The 27,473-nt window shown below is 42.9% G+C and overlaps 2 protein-coding genes across 2 annotated transcripts in view; one reads left to right on the forward strand and one right to left on the reverse strand.

Moving 5' to 3' along the window:
* LOC119649719 overlaps positions 1 to 27,473 on the forward strand; it is a 157,317-nt gene that overhangs the window by 86,818 nt on the left and 43,026 nt on the right. The gene's annotated exons all lie outside the window — the stretch shown is intronic.
* On the reverse strand, positions 777 to 10,528 carry LOC119649720 (gustatory and odorant receptor 22-like). The gene is made up of 6 exons (XM_038052002.1): positions 10,289 to 10,528; positions 9,878 to 10,204; positions 1,975 to 2,104; positions 1,660 to 1,918; positions 1,051 to 1,372; positions 777 to 988 (listed from the first exon to the last, which is right to left on the reverse strand). The coding sequence occupies exons 1-6, from the start codon at positions 10,490 to 10,492 to the stop codon at positions 905 to 907; spliced, it is 1,326 nt and encodes a 441-aa protein (XP_037907930.1). The 5' UTR covers positions 10,493 to 10,528; the 3' UTR covers positions 777 to 904.

Genomic DNA, 27,473 nt, shown 5'->3' on the forward strand with positions numbered 1-27,473 from the left:
TTGTTGTCAGCCAACAGAGCCTATTTCAGCTTAGAAAAACTGTTCCGCTCGAAACGTCTCACCATAGGGTCAAAGCTCTTACTGTACAAGACAATGATCTTGCCAGTCCTCATGTATTCCTCGGAAACTTAGGTTCTTAGCAAGAAAAATTGCGAACTCTTGGCGTCGTTCGAGAGGAGAATCCTCCAAAGAAATGTTGGCCCCCTACATGAGGATGGACGATTCCGTAGCCTACATAACGACGAAATCTATGAGCGATACCAGGATCGTCAGGTTCTGGATAAATCCGGCTCAACAGGTTGCGGTGGGCGGGTCATTTAATCCGTATGCATGAGAATGATCCAGTCCGCAAAGTTTATAAGGGCAAAATCTATGGTAGAAAAAGAAGATAAGGCAAACCCTGCGTGAGATGGAGCGATGGTGTAGGTCAGGACGCCAGACAGCTTTTAGGGATATCGAATTGGTGGACCTCGGCGCAAAACCGGTATGTCTGGTGTTCCTTATTAAGGCAGGCGTAGACCGGATACCAGGTGTTGCGCCGTTGATGATGATGAAAAGTCTACTTCTTTATGGTTACAAGTCAGATAATCTGCAAAAGGAATTTTACTTCTTACTACTCAAAATTTACAAAGCAATATAAGGCCCAGTAGTCCGTATTTTTCGTAGTCATACTGGCAACATAGACAACCGTCTAGCCATCTAGGTGGTATCTGGTGTCATACATCGTTAGCCTGCCGGGACAACATGGGACAAAACAAAAACACACACACACGCAATGCTAGGTAGCAATATTTTATTCTTAAGTGCTTCTATCCAGATCCATATTACTTTGTTTTAAGGAATAATGTTTTAAATTTATAAAGATTATTGATCAAAAGGATAAAATCTGAAACGAAGTCAACCGTCAATTCTTCTTGGCACTTATATGGGTTAGAGAGAACTTGAATTGCAACAACACAATTAAATAAATCGTTATCGTTGTGATTGACTGAAAACCAAGAAAGTAATCATTATCAAAAAATCATTCTTATAAAAAATCCTGAAACTTACCGAAGTGAGAAGCTCGCGGTTAACATTCGCATATCCTTTCAAGCTCACAATGGCCGGGTTCATTAATATCGCCTGAATGAACAAATCCACTTCCTTTTGAGTTAGTTCGTCAACTTTTGACGTATCTATGGTCAATAGAGTTTCCTGTATTCCTTTAGCCACTTCCAAAGTCGCATTGTGCGAGCAGTCACAGAATATCAAAAGCAACCCGCAACAATAGAGGAAGTCAACAATGAGGCCTATCTCTTTGAAATTCACATCCAAAGGATGATCCACTATTTCCGAAATGGCTCCATAAATGGCGATGGTGATGTTCATGAAGCTAATGTGAAAAAGGAATTAAGTTTATGGAATTTAATTGTGCTCGAGGAAAGATGGAAGTAGCTTCCTTTTGTTGCAGGAGATTGTACGAAATGGCAACGTTTTACGAAGAGGCTCGAAGACAATTTACTTGGCGCACTTGGAAGATTTTTCCCGGGTAAGATACTTTCTCTCTGCTCGTATGCTTTACTCGTAAACGCATCCACTTTCATTCGCTTCCGCACGATAGTAGCACTTCAGACGCTCAAACCCGGAAAAAATCTTCTTGGAATCCTTCAGCCAACTTACATGAACAAACAATAGGATGAGTAGGTTCTTGCGTAGGCACTTCCCAGTGCCTGAAGTAGTTCACTGAGATTGAGCCATAAAAATCGATAGCTCGAAATGAGGGTTGCTGTGCATTCAATTTTCACATCCCTGTAGAAGTTCCTTGATAGGCCTCTCGACGCATCCCTGATGGCTCTCGAGTTGATGTACCACAGGGCGCAATTCATGTTAATCATGGTTATGATGTGATAATATGCACTCGTGTGCCAGAGAGGGAAACCTAATAAAATTTGCTCCTTTTATACCATTTAGCGGTTTGCGTAAGATAACGTTTACCTTCGAGGAGAAAGCACAGCGTTAGGAGAAAAAAAACAGCACAAAGTAAGCATCCGATGGAAATGATTACTATCAAGACTTTCAGTTTGGGAAATTGGAGTGATGTACCTGTGACACGGTAGAATCGAACCTAGAAATTTTGTTTATTGAAATATTAAGAATATTAGCAAGTAAAGAATTTTTTTCCACTACTTTGAATGGATGCGCGGGTGCATCAATTATACAAATTGAAGTTCATACACTTTTTTGTCATAATATATTGCTTGCATCGTTATGTATGAAATTGGCACTCACTAAAACCGTTCACATTCTCGGATACAAACGCGAAGTAATACTTCCTAAGGAGGAGGACCAGCAGGTTCAAGCCACGAGGTTGTCGAGTTTTCTCGTCTCAATTCAACGGCTCGAGGTTCACCTGTAAGGGGGCTATTGTTGTTTCTGTCGTGATCCATTTCTGTTGCGACCTTACTATGTCCTCCACGGGATTATGAGGTCCGATAACTACATTAAAAACATCGCTCAATCTCTTTTTTTTCATCCGTAAATTTCCGACTTTGAAGCATAATATGTACCAGGTCCTTGCGTGTAGCGGTGTATTTGGGATAGTCAGGAGACTCGGCCAATTCGAAGGGAAGCGAACAGCTCCTATAACTAAGGAACTTTATGATGTGGTAATTCAACTCTCCATGTTTTCACTTGGTCCATCTCACAATGCATGACTATGGGTTCAGTGACTTTTGGTTTGCCTTCCATGAAATTCCATGCTCTCGGAATATTTCGCAGCTAAAACCAACGCCAGGTCTTCAGAGGGTCCAATACAGAATCTTGGGGAACACCTGTTTCCACAATGTATTCTTTCGGTCCGTCATTTGTCTTGTACCAGGAAAGCCTCGCCGATTAGTAACTCTCGACTAAGAGAGCTAAGCGCCCAGCGCCTTCCAGTTTACCCAAGGTGCCCTTAAGTCAAATTTCGGTGTCCGAACTGGAGACATTTCTGACATCTAGGGTCACCACTGCGGAGCACTTACCAACGGCCAACGCCTATGGAGTCCAATACACACATTGTCAGCGTGTCATTCGTAGAATGGGCTTCCCGAAATCCAATCTGTGACTGTAGTAGACTATTCAGCTTGATGAACGGAAGTAGCCTATTATGCATATACGTATAACTATCTTCAACGGCTTCCCTATAGTATCTAAACGAAAGATGACGCGATATGAAAAGAGCACTCCAGGTGGTTTATGGGCCCCCGTTAGCAAAACCAATTTCGGTCTTTGAAATAATTAGACACATCTAGGACGTGTAGTACTGATGAAGGGAACAAGTGGTTCACGAAATATCGGTATATGTCAACAAAATAAATAATACTAGCGAAAAACCATAAGCAAATAATTTAGTTTTTGGAACCCCGCAAGATTACATGTAGACAATTCCTGTCTTTCTAAAAAAGTTAGGAAACACTCCTTCCGGCAAGCTTGATTCAAATGATCTTATGAACTACTTGGGTTAGGTATTAGCAGTCAAACTGTTTCGAATCTCATCCAATTCAGGAACCTTATTATCTACAACACGTCTAAAGAACTTCCATTATATGGCCTCCATTACCTAGGGTATCAAAATAACGTCCTGTTGAACTGTTCGAGGACGGGTCTATTTCCTTCTTTGTAGAAAAGGTGTTTGAGAGAGTCATTGGGGTAATTCTTGTCCATGTATCTTGTTCATTATAACCGTGTATCCATGGCCTACCTGATTCATATTTGTCTTAAATCACAGCTGCCTGTAGTAATTGCGTTTGCTTTTCCGTAAGGCCTTTTGAGAATGCTTCTACCAACTCCCGGTGTCCTGACTTCTCCCTTACTCTTTGACAAAATCTCCTCGCTTTTCGACGAAAATGTCTCAACGTTGAGATTTCTTGGTCCGTCAGTAGTTTGGCCTTCTATGTGATGCAGACGCCGTCGGGGCATTATAGCATGACATGCCTCAGTTGGACGCTGACACAACTGACTGACGTTTTTCATCGCTTTTCCCTTCGGATCGTAACCTCATTCTCGATCCACAGAGAATATCTACTCAGGGACTCCAGTGGACTAGCTAACTATGCTTTGTAGCTTCTCTACTTTGAGTATGCTTTGGGATGTTGTTTCTACCGTTTTCGAGGTGGTCACTATGAGTGTAGCGATCACTCACCTTCCAGACCTTCCATCTCAGCATCGTGACACTGTAGTTAGTCGGATCGACCTCACCCCCTATCCCAAAAAGAGGGCATACATCCAACGTTACTTTTGTAATTTTCAGGTCTGCAAAGATTTCAAGTAGGGTTTGGCAACTGGTGTTTGTCGTTAGCTATTATTTTAGGGCTGTGGTCTGTAGTGTCCAACATTAGACTGTCTAATGGCTTTACCCGGAATTTTCAATGGCTCAGTTTTTTTTTTAAGAGGCTTTTTTAATTTTGCTGGGATCCGAAGAACTGACAGTGGCCATCCAAATCGAGTAGACTTCACTATCAAAAATGTCGCAAATAGTGTGAATGATCCATCCGTAATACTGATTCGAAGGCGGTCTTATGTTAAAACAATGGTGGGAGAAAAGCTTTCACAGTTTCTACACAAGCAAAATCTGACTTCCAAGGATTTTTGTCCCTTTCAATAGTGTCCCTGCATTAGGATGGGTTTGCATGTTTAGGGGTTTATAGACCACATATTCTTACTAAATTTCACGACCATACCTACAGTCGCTTCAGATCAAGTATCGTGTGACAGACGGACAGATGGACAAATGGGCATTGAAACGATTCTAATTAGGTTAAGGGCCTTAAAAGGGAATTCATTAAGAGGAGTCATCAATTTCTTTATATAGCTACATAGGATAACTTAATATCCCTTAGGTCAGGATATTCTGACCTTGTCAATAAGGTTTGACACATTAAGAGAAAACTTGAAGGTGGTTGAAACTCCTATAGTAGCGGAACTGTTTCTATCAGTCCCTGCAATTTCTTCAGAGCCTTTACTTACACGCACCTGCTTTACATGGTGACAGGCGAATTGTTCGTCGTATAGGCATGTGACGCATATTAGTAGAAGGAGGCAACATAGGTTTCTCGGCAAACTCTGGAGGAAGCTGAAACATTGCATTGATATGTTGGTCACCGGTTTTGTTCAATCGATGACGTGGAAAATGTTATATATATTTAAAACCAGGAATGATTATGGCCAATTAGAATTCATCGCATCCCTGAGTTGATTGTGGTATCGAAGAAAGAAGCCTGGAAGCCATTTCGATCTTAATATTGATTAGCTTTCACGTGGGTGCTAATTTCTTAGGAACGTTATTGAAATTACCTAAAATTTTTGATTCAGGGGCAGATGTGTATTTAAATGGGAGAGCTTTCAATAGTGCGTTTTGTTTCATCCGAGGTAACCTAGTTACATCCGCAGTGTATTCCTGGTCTTAAGAGAAACGCACAGAGATATGCACTTGAAGAGGCTTCCAAAGCAAATGGGGGGATATTTCTTGCAATGAATATAATTCCCAAGGATAATGGGGTTTGGAACTCATCACACGTTGTCCTGAGAGTAATTTGGGAGACACGGTTTTGTTGATGTTAGTAGCATTTGAGAGTGTATCGTTATGTGGACTGTGGCAAAAGGGAATTTATTACTGCGCTGATCAGGGATACCGAAGCTGATCCAAATAATAACGTCAGTCCATCGATCGCCCGGTCAAGGATGCTAAAGGTCAACTCGATTTACGATCATAAGCAAGAGACAGCAGAAGCACTTCATCCAGGTTCTCAACCATATAACATCTGGTGAAGTCCTTATTCTTGTGGATGATTTAGTTAGCCACCACTACATGCGGATGCGGACTGCTCTTCTAAATGGAAGTGAAATCATCTTGGTCATCAACGCGCTGTAGTAGACTAAAACCGTCGGCCGTGGTCATCTCCTTGGGGAATTTCGGCAGAGTTCCTATTTGTACTTATTTGGAGTTCTTGGGAATCTGAAATTTTTCTCAGGGAATGATCGTTAACATTTCAAAAAGAAAACAACTAAAATAATTTTGGAACTTATTAAAAATACTCTAAAATCTTAATCGACAGAGAGCAGGCTGGTTTCCGCTTTGGATCCTTATGTATTGACCACATGAACACCCATCGGATCATTTTAGAAAAGTCTATAGATTTCAGATCTTTCCTTTACCTGTTCTTTATTGGAGTATGCCTGGAGTATTCTACGCTGGCGGACCATCCAACAGAAACGTTGGATATAATACGGACTCATATTTTGTTTTGCGAATTATAAAAACGGGTGCAAACCGCTTCGGTCACACTAGTCACAGGGCAGAGGTGCGGCAGCGTCTGATGAGTTGCCTCTGCTCTGGATGAAATCATTAGCCGTTCTTCGTACATTACTTTTTTGATTGTTTCGATATTAAACCCAAAAAGAAGGTCCGCCAACCAGAAAGATGGGAACGAGTTCCTTTACATTTGGCCCAGCCCGACATCAAGCGCATCCTTCAATCTTAAACGAAAAAAGTTGCACTTGTGACTGACACTTTTCCTTATTGCCATGTAAGGCGTCCTTCGCTGCTGCGTTGATTAGAAGTCATGGAGATTTTTAATGGGCTATGTCTATTTTCTCAACACCTCGACTACGTTGGTCACATTTGTTTGCTTCCTCTCCGAATCACGTACCCCAAATGGCTCTGTATTTGGAGTAGGAAGCAACTGCGGTTGGACTGAGCATAAATACAATATCAAAACTTTTAGTCTGACAGGTTATTTCACTTTTCCTGTTTGTATTAATGGGTGCAACATGGAGGCATGGAGGGAGTCGAACAGTATGCATATTTAGTAGCTAAGGGCAGCCCGATTTCGACGTCCCTTGACGCAGCGATAAATTGCTTCCCAATGATGTCCAAAATCTAGAAACTGTTGCTGAGATAACAGAAGGAGGTAGTATAGAAAGAAAAACATTCTGTCAGTGCCTTTCTATCTGAAGTAATGTTGAAAGATCTAGTCTACGCTATACCAATAAAAACAATGAATGTAAGTTTTTTTCTTTTGCTTTAAAGGTGGCATTGCCTTTCTTCCAGTCTGGACATAAGATTAGCTTCGCGATGTTATGCTTCCACCACTTCCAGCAATGTACCCACTACTAGGGGATATGTCATGTGCACTGATGATGGCGATAGTTGGCTCCAATCAGCCCGAGTGGTCGTTTTCACTACCCCGGAACATCTACATATGTCTGATCCGCCAGCAAATAGATTAGGGATTCAGAACTGCATCGATTCCTAAATGAAATTTTGTTCTACTTCAGTTGGGTTTGGCTTGAATTACCAGGCGGCTTTTCGTCCCAATACAATTCGCATCAACGTGTTTGTAAATGTGCGTAACGGAGTAACTAAAATCTAGTAACCACTTTGGTCACGCTACCTCTAAGGTGTGGCTGCAACTGATGAGTAGCCTTCTAGAAGAAACCGGAAGCCGTCTATTTTAAGAATAGGGTGCTGGCCCAAAAAGAGGGGTCCGAAGACCCGAAATAGTCTGGTACGTGGGATTTGAATGCAGCAGCCGGGTAACGAATTTGAGAAGACGTCTTATGCTCGAAGCATTTGTGGATCTAAATCTGGTACTCGCCAATGTCAGAAAGTCATATAATTTCAGAGGAAGGGGCCTGAGGTCTATAGTGGAAGTGGTATACCTAAGCACCGCTTTATCAAGTAGAATTCCTTGTCAAGTCATTGACGACTATACTCACAGTGACCACCTGGAAATCTGAATGGAAATCGGCGGGCGGATGGCAAAAGTTTTCGAGGAGGACACGTTTTCCGCGGTGCTTAATCCCGACATATCCCAGGATTGTATGGCGAGAACAAAAGTCACTCAAATTACCTATGCCCAGAAGGTGACTGCTCTGCATTAGGCGACCCGGCTATTGGTGGAGCAATGAGGAGGAGGTGGAGGCTTTGTCAGAGACTTAGCGGAAAACCTTGTCGTGACGATCGATAGGAGAAATACAGACAATTATTGAATCGTTGAAAAGGGCCATTCGGCGGAGTAAAAAGAGCTGCTCCAAATAGTTCGACCATGATGACCGACATAAACCATTGGGATATTGTCTATATGGTGGTAATGATAAAGTTGTGAAGATCACATCAGGCGCTTCCTGAAGGAGATAGTCATCACCTTTTTTTTTCATCACCAAACCAGCGGCAAACAAACGGTGGTCCTCCTCAACGAGTATGTTATACGTCCAGTAACTGAGGAGAAACTGCAGAGAATTTGTAGTAGGATCGGCGACATCAAGGCCACAGGTTTGAATGGCATCCCTAATAGAGCTTTAAGCTGGCAATGAAGACTAGGTCCGACCTTTTCGCTAACGCCTACGGAACGTGCCTAAAAGAAGGAATATTCTCTGTTCAGTGGAAAAAGGAGGTCCAGCATTATATCGCCAGATCTGTCTGCTAGATACAACGGGGAAGATGATGGTGGTTCCGTGTCGGCATTTTAGGTCGAAATTGCATTCAACTTTCCCAACTGCAGCCACAGTAAAGTGGCGTTGGGTGACAGAGCTGTTCCCGGATATTTAGCGAGTCTTGTCGAAAATTACCTTTTAGAGAGAATTCTCTGGTGCGGTATGTACGAGGGTCCCAAAGTGTACGTCGTCACAACGGGTTTACCACATGGTTCAGTACTGTTGAGAAATATCATATGTAATGGTGTTCTTACTGTCCCTGTCCAAGCACCCAGAGGGTGCACAGGTCTACGCGATGGAAATAGTGAGAATGGTAGTCTTGGTTAAAAAGAGTCGGGCTGATTTCCATAGTTGAGAACATGGAACCGATTTTAATGACGGACCGTAGAAAGAAGAACACTGTGACAGTGGAAGTCGGTTTCAATCGGTGGTGGCCTGAAAGCCGGCTATCAAGTGCCTGGGGGTGATGATTGATGCCAAACTGAGTTTTATGGAACACTAAGAGTTTGCATGTTGAAAGGCAACTAGTGCCACTGCGGCGCTTATATGCTATATCATGCAAGGCGTATAGTGGGACTCACAGAATGTAGGGCTTGGGGCAAGGTCAAAATCGAATGATTTCTAGCAACGCAGATGGGACAAGTCTAAGAGTGATCGCTGGATGCGCAGGATCATTCGCAACATTATGGTGTGGCTTGAGCGAACACACGGGAGGACCGACTACAGACAGTATCTACATCGTCTTAGGGAAGATGAATCGCCGAATTGTCGTGGATGCCGTAACATAGCGGAAAATCCAGAAAGTGGGATGTTTCACTGCCCAAGATTCGTGATGGAGCGGAAGAATCTGAACGACGCGCTGGTAAGGAGCGTGAGTTCTGAGAGGTTGAGGTCGAAGGATATCTGATTTATGGTATCATGCAATCATAAAATTACATAACGAGCTGGTGAGGAAAAAAAGAATGAAATAAACGAAAAGGAGCAAAAGCATGAGTGCCTAAATGAAAACCACCCCGCGAAATAATACCTAAATGGTGATCCCGCTGGACTGAGGCTGGAGGGCGGATTCGAATCTTAAGCAACCTTACTAGCTCCGATATTTGAAGGCTGAAGATTTCTACTAATTTATATCCAAGAATTCTATCTTTACTTTAAAATGATAATTTGTTCGAAAGGGCAGTTACAAATAGGCTTGAAGTATACACGATTTTGAAGCTATTCAAATATTTCAAACAATTTTTTTCTAAGTAGGGCCTTATTCAATTTTGCTTATATGACTCCTTATTTGATACGTGGAAGAGAGATTATGTGCATGTTTATTTAAAGTGAAAAGGAATTTTTCGTGGTATCATGAAATGATATGCATGCCTCAGCAAAGTGCACAGGTCATGACATTTTGGTTTCATTAAAACATCATACATACTTGAAAAGCACCCCACATCGTTTTATAAACCGCCACTTCACCAGCGATTCCCCATCCGGCAAATGGGATCCAAAAATGCGGTACAAGAAACAGTACAAAAATAATGGCGTAAATATATTCATCAAACACTCTGGTAGTATGCAAAATTTTGACTCGTTCATAACCCACGACAAGCACAAGGAACGTAGCCAAAACGTAGAAGAATATCGCGTAGATGGTGGCCCATGAACTCCACTTGAAAGTGATCCTTCCCGGAGAAGATCTCAAAATCGGCATAACAGCCAGCATCCGAAACAGAACGAGCAGCAGTTTATGGTCCCTGTAAAACTGTTTAATATGAAGAATACGCTAATTAGTTGGGGTGTTCAGTTCCCGGCGCCACTTTTACCACCGTCATCATTATCACGTTACCTGGTCATGAATTTCTGCCGTGTTACCATCTGAAGAGTTTAGAGTAGCCCGGATGGCACGCTCTTTCTCGCGAAGTGACTCCTCCCGGGTTAGCATTTCGTCAACGATTTTGATTTTTCCTCCTTGTCGGATGTTGCCAATGTCTTTACGTAACAGCGCGTAATTAATGGAATTCTCAAAGTCTTCCTCACGAATGCCGAACATCTTGCTGATTAGCACGGGTGGTAAATGTTGAAAGAGTTTCCGGGAAAGTGCCAGGCTGCTGTGTGGATGGTGTCTTTTATACTTGCCGCCGAATCATATCGATTGACAATTATGTCCCTGAGCAAACAGCAATTATTTCTGTTGGCTTTTCAATTATGGCAGAAAGGAGTTAACAAATTATGAAATTTTAAAGTAGTACACAGAGTGCAGGCATGGACGCATCATGGAAGTAGATATTGAGGACGAACATGTATAACAGGCATAGAGCATAGAACATTGCAGTTGATGTGGAATGTGGTGCACTTTACTCATCTTGGTACCTAAAAGTAATTTGTCTGGTCTTGAATAAACTGAGCATTTCAATGTAACCGGGGGTCGATCTCAGAGATAGCAGTGGCGTTAGATAGTGCTCGATGAAAGCATACAGTTGACATAAACTAGTGCCTCTACCTTAAAGGGGGAACTCGTCGATGAAAGCCTCCCCTTCTTAGTGTTTGGTCTTTGGATGGGTAGGGAAGTTAGGCCATTCTGGTAGGTATTGAAACTCTACTGGTCGTTATACATTTTGAATTATGAACGTTTGTTCTCCGGCCGGAATCTAATAATTTGAGGGCGGCGTCTAAAATTGGTTCATTCAGATGAAGGCTTTGTTTATGAGTGGAAACAGAAATTTTAGAAAAATAAAAGACTTTTTTATTTCAGGTTGCAGCAGAAAGTGGGATCCCCATCAGCTCAAACTAGCCAGGCTTCTCTCTGGCCCTTATTCTGGTGGGATTTCTACCACATCAATGGCGCAATAACCTCAGTTCTTGCAGACAACTCGATGTTTCCACCACATTTCTTAAGTAGAAATATCGAAGACCTTTAACTCATCATTATCATCAACGGCGCAACAACCGGTATCCGGTTTAGGCCTGCCTTAATAAGGAACTCCAGACATCCCGGTTTTGTGCCGAGGTCCACAAATTCGGTATCCCTAAAAGCTGTCTGGCGTTCTGACCTACGCCGTCATTCCATCTCAGGCAGGGTCTGCCTCGTCTTCTTTTTCTGCCAGAGATATTGCCCTTATAGACTTTCTGGGCTGGAACATCCTCATCCATACGGATTAAATGACTCACCCACCGTAACCTTTTGAGCCGAATTTTATCCACAACCTGACGATCATGATACCGCTCATAGATTTGGTCGTTATGTAGGCTACGGAATCGTCCATCCTCATGTAGGGGGCCAAAAATTCTTCGGAGGGTTCTTCCCTCGAACGCAGTGAAGAGTTCGCAATTTTTTTTGCTAAGAACCCAAGTTTCCGAGGAATGCATGAGGACTGGCAAGATCATAGTCTTGTACAGTAAGAGCTTTGACCCTACGGTGAGGCGTTTCGAGCGAAACAGTTTTTGTAAGCTGAAATAGACTCTGTTAGCTGACAACGACCATGCGCAGATTTCATCATCGTAGCTGTTATCGGTTGTGATTTCCGACCTTAGATAGGAGAAATTGTCAACGGTCTCAAAGTTCAAGTCTCCTATCCTTATTCTTCCTGTTTGACCAGTGCGGTTTGCTGTTGTTGGTTGCCACCATATATTTTGTCTTGCCTTCATTGATGTGCAGCCGAAGATCTCGCGCCGCCTGCTCGATCTGGATGAATGCAGTTTGTACGTCTCGGGTGGTTCTTCCCATGATGTCGGTATGGTCAGCATAGGCCAGTAGTTGGGTGGACTTAAAGAGGATCGTACCTCTTGCATTTACATCAGCATCACGGATCACCTTCCCGAGGGCCCGGTTAAAGAGGATGATAGGGCATCCCCTTGTCGTAGACCGTTGTTGATATCGAATGGTCTTGAAAGTGATCTGCTGCTTTTATCTGGCCTCGCACATTGGTCAGGGTCAGCCTAATCAGTCTTATTAGTTTCGTCGGCATACCGAATTCTCTCATGGCCGTGTACAGTTTTTCCCTGGCTATGCTATCATAGGTGGCTTTAAAGTTGATGAATAGATGGTGCAACTGTTGTCCATACTCCAACAGTTTTTCCATCGCTTGCCGCAGAGGCAAAATCTGATCTGTTGCTGATTTGCCTGGAGTGGTATGTGTCTTTGGTATGTGCCAATGATGTTCTGGGTGTATGGGGCTATCCGACCTAGCAAGATAGCGGAGAATATCTTATAGATGGTACTCAGCAACGTCACGGAGCGACCCGTCCTGTCAACTAGTAGTACGTCAGGCTTGTTATGTAGAGTATGGCGATCAGTCAGAACTTCCGGGTCCCAATACATGCAGAACTATCAAGTACTGCTTGCGGCTCATATCGGTAAACCGGACATGTTCCCGTTATCAGCCTATGCTTGTATGCAAGGTTTTGATGGATAACGTTACATACAACATTATACCTGGTGATATACTGCATCGGTGCCATAAAAGTACAATCAAAAATGAGATGGTGCAACGTCTCTAACGCCGAACCAGATTCTGCACTGGTCGGTCTCCACACGTTCTTTCATGATAAGCTTTTTATAAGCTCGGGTGGCGACTACGCCGTCCTGAATGGCACACATAAACCGCTCCGACTCAGCAAGGAGCTCCCCAGCACACATCCATCTGTTCGACAAATGTAAATCGACAAATGGCTGCCAAAGACAATTCACGTGTTTACCGTGCATTGCCTTCGACTTCCATTCATCGATCCGCTCTTGGTCTGATTTCACTCCACTCAGACGATTGAAACATCGATCCTTCACGTTAAGTGGAGTCAGCCCACAGTCTGCCTAACATACGGCCGTATGCAAAGGACCCGCCTGCCATTTGCTGTAAAAATAAGCGCGCAGCGAGTCGAGTTGGTGGTGATGTTGTGCCGCCACGTCAACCACACCCCTACCGCCGATGTCACGAGGTAGATTCATCCGCTCCATGGCAGACTTTGGATGATGCATTCGGCATTTGGACATAGTTGTCCGTATCCGCCGCTGGACGTTTTCCAGATCGGTCTTCGTCGACGGCAATATTAAGAATTCATAAGCCAGTGAAGGGATAGTGAATACGTTCAACGCGCTTATTTTATTCTTCCCCGAGAAATGCGATTTCAGCACCAGCCTTACACGTCGCAGGAATTTGGATAGCAGAACATCCTTCAGATCATCAACTCGAGCATGGGTTCTTTGCAGAAATTCTAGGTACTTGTAGAAGTCTGACTCGGTCATAGCTTCGATGTGGAGGTCACCAATGCTATGTCCGGCTTGCGGTTCGTGATGACCTTTGCGGATGGCTTGGATTCGACACTTGTCTAATCCAAATTCCATCCGAATGTCACAGATCCGCAACAGACTTCTAAGATCGTTCTCAGTACCAGTATATAGCTTGATGTCATCTAAGTACATCAAGTGTGTCAGTTGGCACTTAGCACGTAGGTCATATTTAATTGCAAAACCATGCCTTCTAGCGTCATTCAGTAGCCATGAAAGGGGGTTCAATGCCATACAAAACCAAAGGACACTCAACGAATCCCCCTGGAAAATGCCCCTCCATAGCGGATGGCCTCTGAGGTGTTGGTATCTTCAGACTTCAGACTGTCGCCATAAACTTTATTAGTTTCGGATCAATGCGATACAGATGTAGGACATTGATTAGCCAGGTATGCGGAACGCTATCAAAAGCCTTGGCATAATCGATGTAGCAACTAAAGAGATTTCGTTGGCCTCTAGTTACTTGTCCTACAACTACCGAGTCGATAATGAGTTGCTCTTTGCAAACCCTTAACCCAACTCGGCAGCCCTTCTTCTCCTCGGACAGAATGTTGTTGGTCTCGAGGTGCGGATTGACTCTTCCAATAGTGCCGTTATGTATTTGTAGAAGGTTGGCAGGCATGGCCGAACTTTCTCTTCGGTAGAATCCGCTAAATTCATCCCAGGCGTATTGGCATGGCGGGTGCCTTCGGCAGTGATGCACTCAGCATGTTCAGCATACTGGGCGAGTAACCCCCAAAGTCCACCCCAGTATTCTTTCGCTAACGTTACCGAAACTGTTGGGATTCGTTGAGAGATCAGAAAAAGCTCCGCTGGCTCCTCGCATATGTTGCATTCTGGACACATCTGGGGTGACTTTTGCCATACCATGCAACTGACTGCACTGGGGATGGCATAGTTTTTGTAAACCCTCTGCACTTTATTCCTCACCCGTGTGCTGACATTGCCAGTGCTAATCTGAATCAGTATAGCAATGTCCTGCCTTAGTGAGTCCCGGCGGCGTTCCAGACGAATTTTCCATGGTGGATCTCGTCGGTCACTGAAACCAATAACATGAAAGCGAATCTTATGACCGTGCAATCTTATGACCTTGCAATACACAAGTGATTGTAGTTGCAGCAGGCACATATCAGCACACAGTCGAGAGGTAATCTCACAATTGATTTGATATAGAATTCCCAGTGTTGCTGGAGATGCATAGAGCCTAAGAATACCTGGTCTATGCAAAGGATCCATTTCTGAAAATTCTATACACGCTCTATGGAATTCGTCCCGAACCTCAGCAGAACCCTCAGCTGGACGGTGGAGAAGAGTGCTTTGGCGAGTACTGAAACTGTTGCCTGCAGTGCGGCTTGGTGTTGTTGATGCCGCCGCCTCTGCCACCATCAACTCCCGATCACCAGTTTCCCCGATGACCTCAAGTCTAAGACGCTCCCTGATTATGGTCAGGATTGTGTCACTGCGAGTTATGAAGCGGTATTGGTCTCGAACTCGCCGCACAGTCACGTGCATGTATTATTAATATTATATATATTATGCCGAGATATATCACCGCCGACCCCGACTTGACCGTGATCTGACTATCTCGTATAGGAACCACTTTTAGGTTCCTTCTCCTCTCAGGACGCCACTTTGGTTTTCTCTTGAGCTAAGGAGAATTAATGCTCAATCTTCCATCTACCCACTCGCAGTGTCACCTGGGCTAGTTGAAACGAATTTTCCGCGACTAGTACCGGAACATCATAAGCGTATCCGACTAGGTATGATTATTGAGTATCTCGAGTCGCAGCAGATCATAATGTCAGGCCTTTTCTGTATTTGCCTATCAGCCTCGAAACGTATTAATGGGGAAAACCGCTTTAAAATATTGAATGCACTAAGTGGTAAGTCTGGCTTATGTACAAATGCAACTTAGCCGGGGGTGTTGTGTGTTGTGTGTGCTACCACTTTGAAGGAAATGTACTACTGGTCGTTTAATCCTTTAATACTCAGTACTGTTGCACTCCTGGTACTAAGGGCCTCCTAGCAAAGGCCACGCTGGGAAGAGTGCCTCGCAACTTGGGAGTCAGCATATCAAAAGGTTACCGATATTCCAGAAATGTCGTCCTGGCTCTCTAAGAGTCCCTGTGAATGTGGTTGAGCCATGTTTCGTTCTGAAGTTAAAGCCACCTTCAGTTAGCACTCTCTCTTCTGTGCTTTAGATCACATCCTGCTCCTTCGGTATGAAGTAAACGGGGGAGCAAAATGTTATTCTAACACAAAGCACTTAGACGACATTACCTATTCAGCTATGTTCTCGCATCTTGTGTCTTAATCCCAGATACTGTCCATAGTTACATCGATTCAAGCTAGATATCTTCAATTCCTTTGTTTCAAAAACTTATAGCTTTCGGGAACTCTGAATGGGATACAGCTGAGATTTGGCCTGCAATGACTGCAAGTAATGCTTTCGTGTCTGGAATCGTGGGGCGTTACGATAGTCAGCTTCTTGTGCCCGGCTTTCGAATCCCAGTTGTGCCATGATTGTTTGTGTTTGGCTTGGTGCTTGCCAAGCTATTCTAAGTTTATCGCTTAAAAGTGATAAACGGAAGCACTGTCCCGTGGAAAATGCTATATTAAGAAAAAGAGGAAATTATAAGAAAGGAGAGTCCTTGAAGGCTCCCTGTTTCCGTATGTATAGAAGATATTATTGCGAAGGGATTAATGAAATTAGAGTTCCAAACTATCGTTTTTAAGGGAGTTTTTCTTAAATTCTTTCCATTTGGGGAATGATGAAGGTTTCCCCGGTCTCAACATTTCATCGCATTTATCCAAGATTTTGATTTCGTTTCTAGTTCATAGACCGCTCTGAGGCTAACGTAACCTTTTAGCTGAAAGTATTGTGGGATAGATAAAAATGGTAAAAGTAATTTATCTTATTTTTTAGCTTTGACATTCAAATCAGATGAAGTTCAATATTTAGATTTTCTCGAATTTCTGGGAACAAACAATTTTGGGTGGTTTTCCTACGTCAGTTCGAACTCAATGACTCGCACCATCCAGACAATATTGCTGGCTATATATTTTCTATTCATTTCTTTTTTCGTGGGATCATTTCACGAAAGTGTTTAACCATGTACTCCATTAATCTTAAGCGCATTTAAAATTCAATGAAAAAGCAGATTACTTCCTATCTTTCTTGGTCTTTTTTCGTATAGCAGTAAGTTTCTGGCTGTCCCTAAATGCTGTGACCGCTGTTAGCTCTCATGGAGGCGGTATTGTCTGCGCTCGAAACTTGAATAATATACAAAAGCCATATTGCATCATTTATGCAGTTGTAGATATATGCACATATCTTACAGCACTTTACCACTTGCAATCATTTGTTCTTACTCATCTCATCTATTCTCAACCCGAAACTGGTGTCGTTCGTTAGGATAGTAAGCCAGCTTGTTTCAGTTTTTGTGTGAAAAACTTTTGGTTCTTAAAAAGTCGAGCGTTGGATAAAAAGGATCCAGAATCTCATGCCTGGGAACAATGGCGATTTGAGCTACTCTAAAGATATTTCGGTTTTGTAAGGATATAATAAAGAATTTTTGAGACAAATGTCTAACAACTGCTTCACGATATGAAAGGATGCTACAATCTTCTTCCTTGAACGTAAACAAAACTATTGGGGTGAGTGTTTGGAAAAGAATCTTTTGCTGTGTTGAAGGGTGTTTGGGGAATTGCAGTTCGAATATAACACGTACGTTCTGGATTCAAACTCGTATCTACAGAGGACCTGAAGAGCTCCATTGTAGGTCAGCCTTCACTTGTTGCGATTTGAACTTTAATGTGAAGGCATCTTATCTGAAGCGTCATTATATCATACATATTAAACATCCTCATCAACGTCTGCTCAACACACGCTCCCTAAAACCAAACAATGTAAATAACTCCCTGAGAAAGTTATAAATCCTTCATAAGCTTTTTCACGCACCAAGGATTAAGAAGCATCATCTGCACCCTGCTCACGGGGGAGGAAGGATCCTTTTGCAAAGTTGAACTCCCTAAGAAACATTCTGTCAACAGAACCTTTATGCACGAGAGGCACTAATCTCTTCTTAACTATTCAATTGCAAATGTCCTTAAGATTCCCATGTGAACCCTACCAGGATGCAAACACAAAAGAAAGTGTTGCGACCTTCCCTACTCCTTCTTCCTTCGAAATAATATGCGACAAGACTTAACCGTCTTCCTGACATACAAACTCGCACGGTACGTGTGGAGATAGCACTTATGACTGTAATGATGTGTACTTAACAGGAGTAAATGACACCTTGGCCGGTATAAATGCTAGGACTTGCCTGAATGCAGGGAACATATATATGTACCTACGTTCAAGTGATTTTTTTATGAAGACAGTGAGTGGTGAACCTCTCAAGCGGATAAAGCTCCTATTCATGCTAATATTGTGTTTCGTGGATGTTTTATTTTCGGTAAATTTGGTTTGAAACCGATGTGGGGTTCGGCGGCTGTGATGGGAACTCATCTTTGTTAAGATTGTATTTTTTCTCGAGGTTAGGTGGTAATCTGGGAGTTTAAAGAGTCTGTTTTGGGGGTAAATCATTAATGGATGCCTGCGGAATTCTAACTAATTTTAGGTTCTTGTCTAGGTAAATATGCTCCTTTAATTCCGTGATTATGCTTAAGTTTGAGTACTTCCTTTGAAGTCGCGAGATTTCGTAATTGAATCGATTTTTTAATGAACAGTTTCATATTATTCAGATACAGGAAAGTACTTTTGAGTAAGAGGTGAAAACGGATACGAAGTTCAATGTGCTTAGTTTTTTATTTCAAACTCTATTACCTTTATAAGAATTACTGTAATTGTTAAGTTAGGTCATGAAAGGTGTTGAAGGTCGGGAATGATCCTTGGCACGCCTATTCTGGCAACTTCCTGGATGTGATCACGGATATGATTAAACTGTGTCACGCCACTAGTTCAACGCAACATCTTCGTCTACATTACCACAAGACGCCGTTCATTGTCTTATATAGTCGGCCAACACTCAGAACCATAGAGAGCGACAGGACCGACGACATTGTGTGCTAGGAAAACATCATCTGTATAAAGCAGTGTGTAGGGCGCTGGATGTTGTTCCGTGTGGCGGTGTCCATAACAAGAACAAAGAAGAGTGGTGAGAGGACGCTTCCTTGATGAACACCAACAAAGACACGAAGCGATTTTGATACACCCGCCATACTTCAAACTTTACTTGTCAGATCGTGGTAGAGCAATTGAACCCCGCGCACAAGTTCTTCTGGCACTAAGTGTTGCCGTAAGGCATACCAGATGAGTTCATGTGGCACACGGTTAATCGCTTTCTTTGGATGAGTAACCGCGCAGCCTTTATTGCGTCAGTCGTTCCGCAGTTTTTACAAATCTGGCTTGATTCACGGTTATTTCAACGATTTCGCGAATACGGTTGTCAAGAACGCATTCATGGTATGGGAAAGTAACCGGATTGGACGGTAATTTGAACATTCTGCTGAACTACCTTTTTTTTTCCATATTGAAACTGTAGTACTTTCTCGCCTGTCAGCTGGTGTTCTACCTTCCTGAATAATCTGATTAAAGAATTCACTGAGCCACAGTGTTGGATCCCAGCTCTTCGCTTTCCAGAGCTCAGATGCGATGTCGTCAGGTCCTGTGGCTTTCTCCGATTTCATTCGTTTTATTGCCTCCTCGACTTCAGTTGCGCTGACAGTGAGTCCGAGGGGTGGTACGTGAGTACCTGTCTCGTCGACTTAATCCCATGGTCTCCTTAAGACACGGATTGATTTTGTGACCATAATCAAAGCCCTGCTGTGACAAGCAGCAACGGTAACAGTCTATACCGAGTGCATACCTCAGCATTGATACTGGTGGATGCAAGACCTACCTAAATCTCTACCGAACTAAGGAATACGGGACCCGTGTTGAAACGCAACACTACGCTGAGACCCGAAAGTTTCTGTTTGCTTGAACGAAACCACAACCCCCATGAAGTTCCTACTAGGGGACCAACCGCAAACAACCGAGCTGGACGCACATACGACAAGAATTTTCCTGAAGTCTGTGAGTCCAGGGGCTATCCCGGTTCCCATGGTACCAGTATACCCCTGGTAAGGTTTCGTGACCAATTTGCCACTTCAGATGAGTCCCCGTCCAGACTCGGGTCTGATCGCCCCAATTAGGCCTTTGGAGCATTCGCCTACTGCATCACGGCCGGCAAACCAAAGTGAGTATAGCGTCTCCCGGTGCCGCCACTATGGAGGTTCGATTGGCATTCTTATAAATTTGCCAATTGGCCGGTGTTTTATCGTGGAGAAATTTGTGGTTTTTTTTCACGGACCTTTATTTTATCATCATCGTTCCAAAGCCAAGTGTCTCGGTTGATGTACCGCTTACCCGGCTTGGTGACTCAGAGGGTTGCAGAGACCGCTTTGTGGACCGTGTCTTTCATTTGGTTCCACGATTCTTCCACATTCGTAATGGTCGGTAATCGTGTGAGTGAGATATTTCTTGTTTCTGCTCACCAAATCGCCACCATTTAATACGCTGCGGGCCAATGCGTTCCTCACGTTATTGTTGTATCGATCACTTGTCAATGGCAATCAATGGTCGATGTTGAGATGCGATGGTCTTATAGAGAGTGGCTTTGCAATCAGTGACAGTGTGGACTACCAAAGTAGAGAAGTTTATAGCTATTTTTACCGCGTTCGCGTTCAATGTCGCAGCATTTTGTACCAGACCATCGGCTTTCTTGCAGATCGCAGATATCAATCCGCGTTTTCCGAAGGGCTCTTGCGATTTCCCCGTCTTTCCTGTTAGGGTACCAACATTTAGCGTGTAGACGCGTATTTGTTTTGTTCGTTTTGTTCGGACTAACTTGCTTACGTCTAGACGCGTCCATGTGTCAAGAACCCTAGCCCATTTCTCGACAGGACCGGAGACCGTCCTGCCCCGGTGACTGAGGTCGACGCCCTAACATTTCTCCGAGGCTTGTGACTCAACCCGATCATCATGTTTGTAACGCCATTGTATGCATTTTCTTGGTCGTTATTTTTCCGATGAGGTACTTTGGTTCCAACCCTGGGTTCTCCGAAAACCCGATTTCACGATTAACCTGCTGGGGAAGTGCCACTGAACGTGGGTTCGTCTGGTAACCACGTTTGCTTTTGATAATTATGAGAATCCAAATCATCTTAAAGACGACTTTTTAAAGGCAGATAGGCACCAAAGGCGTCTGAAATTTGGGAAGGTATTTCCAAGTTACCATGTGGCATAACCATTCGTCGCCTTCTTGAGTGCTAACTAAGTTTAATCTGTATTCATTCTCATGGACGACTGGTGAACGATCAAGGAAGGAGGAAATCCAGACGAACAGGCTGCATTTCCTATTCCCCATAAATGGTTGAGAGTTCTTAGAAGCATTGAAAAGGCAAGCTACAGAGTGCGGTTCGTAATCAGAAACGTAAAGGTCAAAGTGAGTTGCATCTAGGAACCATATAATGACTTAAACTCAGTCGACGCCGCTAACGAGCTATTCGAAGAGAAGAAGATCGACTGTCTTATGGAGACTGATGGTCCTCTTTCGTAACCAAACCACGCTGAGGGTAATATACATAAATCTGAGGCATTCAAAGTTCGTTTCGGCTAGCCTGCTTTTCTTCTTCGAGGAGGAAGCTATTGGCATTACATCAACATGGAATACAGGATCGGAAGAGGTCTAGTTATCAAACGGATCCTAAACAAATATCACAGGTTGTTCCACAGAACTAAAGACGCCAATTAAGATAAGTCTAGAGCATGTGTTCTCGTCGGGAAGAGCCTGTATGATTTTTTGTGTCCGCACCGGATTGCACGCTTCAGGGGCAGTTTGAAACCAAGGAATCGGTTAAGCTTTTTCTTTGAGTTTATTATTAAGACAAAACAATCGGTGTATAATAGGGGCAGAGCACCAACCTTCTACTTTCCAGCTTGGGCGGCTGCTAAGAGCTCCACTATGCCACTACTAGCTGACAATTGGTCTTTTAGGATAGAGAACTGGAGGGTGTCTGATCAATTTGAATTTGGTATAAAGTTTTCCTAACCTTTCCGAAGCCGGAGGAGGACCGACTGGAAGAAGTTTAGTCAGATTAGTAAAAAGGAATTTACCGGTACTTCTGATGGTATCATCCGCACGACAAATGATTTAGAGTCAAATGTCGGATCTCTATAGAAGGCATTCGAAATTGCCTTTTGAGTCACATACCAGGCAGACTACAGAAAAAACATGTTGCCACTATGGCGGAACGAAGGCCTATCCAATCTCAGAATACTGCTTAGAAGATCTGCAACATCTGTTATAGGCATTAAGACTACTAGCCATATAAGGACTCCTTGAAGAGGTATAAGTCGGCCTTCAGGGCTGCGATGAAGTGATCCTGGTTGGCGCATTGTTAAAACATCGCAAGTATCCGTAATTCTGCAAGATTCAGTAAGATTTTTGCCAAGGAACATACTTTCTTAAAAAAATCGGAAAGCTGCTGAATGGAATATTCTGGCGAGACATTGTAGCTGCTAGGACATATTTCCCCACCAGCAGAGAAGATTGTGAGTCAAAATCCACGTTTGAAGTTGTGCAATCCCAGTTGCCTGAAAATAATGAATTGATAATCGTTAAGGCTAAACTTAGCTGGACTATAAGCAGCTTCCGCAAATATAAATTTTCGGACCCAGGCGGCATAATACTAGTCATGCTTCACAAATAGCAAAAAAGTTGTTCCGTGGCTTATGGAGGTTTATCTGAGTTAGATTTTAGTTTGGCATCTACAGCAGGCAGAAGACACGGTTGCGGTTTGCATACCGAAAATAGGCGTGAAGGGGCTTTCCGCCAATTAGCCTCACCACTTTCGTGTCTTTGGACTACAAGGACCTTAAGGACTAAGGACCCTAAGTTAAATTGAAGAATAAACATAGAGTTGAAGATAACGAGGGCTTATATAGCTTTCTACGCTTACAAGAGGACATGGGAGCAATTGAGCCTCCGGCCGAGCATAGTTCTTTGGATATATACAATCGTGGTCCGTCCCAGCTAACGTACGGTCCTACTTGTATAGTATGGTGGACGGCGCTGTGCTTTCCTGCCAGCGTACATGTGCAAGCATTGTTGCGATTCTGCAGTCTTGTGAGGCAGATGTCCTTAATGTACTAATACAACTTCTTTCCTTATACCTTCACATTAAATATGCCGTGCAATTCTCTTAGACTATGTAAGTTAAAATACTGACCAACGAAGCTCTATAGCCATAGTGACTTCCCAGATAGAGTACCGTGAAAACTCTGGGGATTCCCAAAGGATTATTCTACAGGCAAGCCAATACCACAAAATCAACCATGTGTTACGAGATTACGGCGCAATATTCTTTACTGACGTATCAAAGATGGTTTACTGTCGAAGGCTAGAGCATAATTCAAGCACCAAACATAACGTAATCATTCTGACCGACAGCTAAGTGATTACTAAGGGCTTGCATTCAGCCCTTCAGGCTGGTGGGGCAGTGCAGAGATGTTGAAGATTACTGGTCATAGAAACATAACGAGGAATGAGAAGTAGTGGATTACAGACTGGCCAGGCGGGGCCCTGTTTTTGACAGTCTCTCGGTAGGCGCAGTCTACTTCTTTCTCGCTATTGTGAAAGATGTGCACTACTTAGCAGCCGCTAATTCCAGATGGCTAAAGCTCATCACCTGCACTAAATTAAGCAATTAACCTTTTCAACAAAATCCGATCATCAGAACTTTGGGAAGGGTTACGGTGGTATACATGAGCAGTAACCTACATGAGACCAAGCCGCCTACTAAACATACCGAGTGGGTGGGGAGACAATCAAACACTTCCTTGCAGTTGTCCAGCTCTAACCAGGTGAACACTTTTTTTGACTTAAAGAGATCTCTGGTTGCAAACTGGGGAAGCTGTCTTTCGTCAACGCCATGGGCTGGTACTGAAGATCTGAGGCGGCTAGATTTTTCTTCGCTTGACCTTCCCATAACTGTTACGATCGTAGAAATTTGCGGCATCGAAATAGTGCATCTGAGCACTACTTGAACTTCTCGAAGCGACCACTGATACTTACCTGACCGCAGAGTTAGGATAACCTCGACTGCCTCGGACGACACATTGTTCCAGTAATACTAAAGGTGGCCTCATAACTTGAATTAGCAAATTTTAGTGGTTATCAAAGTTTAGCTATGCCCCTAAATGTATATGTACTGTTTGGGGTCAAAACGAATTTCATAATAGTTAAAATAACTACTTGGACTAGTTGAATTGTCGCCTTTTCAACGATAATCGTGTGGAAATATAAGGTAGTTATGGTAGAACTGCCCATTCAACCATTCGGAGCTTCTGGTATGTTGTTCAACATGTTTGCGGCCTGACATTAACTTGATGGGACATAACACTCTTCCTTTTCACTAATTCTAGTCAACCGTTTAGTTCCATCTGCTGATTTGTTGACAGTAGAGGCTAGGATTGAGGAACTCACAAGGGATGATTGATTCCCTTGAAGTCCTACCAAACATTGTTTGAGCGTTTAGGCGATTGGAACATGATCCTCTTTGACCGTTATTTTCGAATGCAACCTATTCTTCATCGTCAGTTACTTTAGAACTGGGATGGTTTCGTTACGTTGCTAATAATTCGATCCAAAAGTTGTTCTATGACAATTCGTGTAGCACTCATACATTCAGCTTCTTGTTGAGACCATAACTAAGCAAATAGTTTCCAACGGTTTTCTGGATAAGTTTCTGTTCCTGGACAATGGAATAAGTGTTCACATATCGGCCCGTGCTTTATTTTTTTCGCCCTTATTATCAGAACAGAAATCGATACTGTATTTGATCTATAAACTACACAAACCGTTTTTTCACCGTCACAGTCGTAGTCATACTGGAAGATTTATGGAATATCTTTTCACTTTCTCCTTCCTAAATCCCTAAAACATAAAACTGGTTTCATCGAACACAAAACTCTCGTAGACCTTTATCTTGAAGCATAGTACCACGATACGATGTGTTCATTTTGAAGTATGGCTCACTGAAAACATCCAGCAGAAAACGTTCAGAACTTCTTACTTCACCCAATATGTGAGGATGAGAACCAGTTTACCATCTGAAGCTAGAAGTACTGTCAAGAAAGAGGATCTAAGAGGAGTGAATCACTACGTAAATACATAACAAGAAGCAAGTTTGGGGACGCGAGATGACACCGGACTTCAAGACGATACAAAATGGTGGAAGATGGAGATTAGGAAAGCGCCTGGAAAAGTTCTTGAACTGAAACTGTAAAAAATGGTACCAATCGAAAACGCGGCAAAAGAGTTAAATTCAGACTTGGCCTAAATCACTCTAATTGAAGGAAAAATAATTGACATGTCTGAATTCGTCAAAAGGAATTATCCGAATCCATCAAGGACCATTAAAATCTGATTCCATCAAGGACCATAAAAACATCAATTACATGTAACCGATATCCGGTCTTGGTTTGCCTTAATCAATAACTCCAAACATCCAGATTTTGCACCGACGTCCACCAACTTGATATCCTTAGCAGCTATCCGGTGTCCTGGTCTACTTCTAGCATAGATATTACTCTTATAGGATTTCCTGGGTTAATCAACCCAAACTCACTTGGATTAGGTAACCTGCCCATTGGAGCCTACTGAAACGAATCTTATCTGCAACGAAACGCGTTATTACTATTATTTAGGATAGTGAGGGATCCTAAGTTCACATCCACTTGATGTTAGCAAGGAACCAAATGGAGAGCAACTTACTCTCACGTTTTTTTTTGGTCCTCGGATCCCTCGTTTGGGGCATGGCACCCAAGCATTTAAAAATAGGGAGTAACGGTTTCGTCCAGGGCAGAGGCAACTCATCAGATGCTGTTTCACCTCTGCCCTGGGAGCAGCGTGACCGTAAGTGGCAACAGGTGGAAAACGCTCCTTTATATAATCGTAAAAATACGTCGAGGGTGCGAATTATATCCAAGTGAACCCGCCAATTGTTTGAGCCTAAGTTAGGCTAAAGCTAAATTATTGTTTAGGATAGGGAGGGATCCTAAGTCCACATCCACTTGATGTTAGACCGGACCAAATAGAGAGCCTTATTACTATTTTTCCCTATTTCAGCCTATAAGAACCTGTTCTATTTTCATTATCATCCAAGCTAATGCTATGAAAGCAAGCATCCTATAGGCGGGAGACAGGCACAACTGTAAAGATAGAGATCTGTGACGCAACCGTAACTCTAATCCAAGGAACGTAAGCGAGAGATAAATGCTCAACCCTGTACTCAGGCACAATACCGTCCAAAAAAGCTAACTAATAAATGGGAAGAAACTATTGAAGACAGTAAATTTTAATCTCCTGATAATAGCTCTCGAAAAACCTTTCCTTTCGTTGGGTACAACTTTGTACCTACTCCTAGCGAACTAGTAAATCGTGGAATTGATCTCTGAGGATTTTTAGAAGATTTCGCCAAACTATTACCTCCCCGTGAATGATGTTCTCAGAACCAATTCAAATCGCCACCTCCAAAGAACGCCAATATCCCTACATGATATAAAATATGTTCTATCGACAGGCATTCCTTCGCTTTAATAAACTTTAATCGTTAAGAATGCATAACCTCACCACACGATCAGATGATAAGGCAGGCCTGATACGGATGATGATGGAAGGAGGTCATGGTGATAACTCATCATTCAGTGTCGATTGTCCAACAGTCAGTAGTTTTTCATTTGATCTGCAGGGTTATTGTTGCATTAAAGAGCGGCCCCATTCATGTCCTTTATGCGACCCAAACAGAATATCAATCTATACTTCAGGTACACAACGAGACGGGTGCTTGAAGACACCGCTTCAGATGTGAAGAAGCCAGGACAAATCTTGTGAAACTTCCTGCATTTAGACGTGGAACCATTGCTTTGGTCGTTCACCAGTCGCAATGGTATCTTTTGATATGGTGGTCATTGGTGCACAAACTCGTTCTTCCTTGACTTTTCTTCTTTTCTTCCCAAAGATGGCAGGACTCCAGGTTGGGGGCCATTTGTGACGATGTAGCCAACATGACCATCTGGGTTGACTACCGTCAATCGCGAGGGAAGAGTTCTCCGAAAATTGGTCGTGCAGGTCTGCCAGCATACACGGAAGTACAGCTCAATTTAGTGTCTCGTCGGCAAATCCACAGTTCTGTAGATTAATTTTCTAAAATATTCACAGGGGTACGAGGGGCCAAAATAAATGAAATCGATTATTAGCATAGTTCATTTAAAATTAACAATACACAGTTACTATGCAATATAAGGTTTCCAATTAATATTTTGCAAAGAAAAACTGCATATCGGTTTCCAAGTGTTAAGAGAGTTCTCTGCATACTTTTTACACTAGATTCTCGGACGTAGCAGTTTTGTACAGTTCCCTAGTCTTCCAACCGTTTAACCGCATCTTTTCGATCAAGTCATCCTCGCGTATAATTCCATACAATCTACCTCAAGCGATGAGTCCACAAACTCTCCTGTGTTTTCGATATTTGCAAAATAAATTGCTATTGTTCGATGACCATCAACACCTGACCAAAATAACATCAAATTACCTGTTAAAAGTTGTGAAAAGAAACATTCCGTTATATTGATATTGCTTAGCTAATTAATAATGATGGTGAATAGGTTTTTCGGTGTTGATTGATGCTTCCATCTTTA

The sequence above is a fragment of the Hermetia illucens genome, chromosome 2, assembly GCF_905115235.1.
Source record: "Hermetia illucens chromosome 2, iHerIll2.2.curated.20191125, whole genome shotgun sequence".
Lineage (NCBI taxonomy): Eukaryota > Metazoa > Arthropoda > Insecta > Diptera > Stratiomyidae > Hermetia > Hermetia illucens.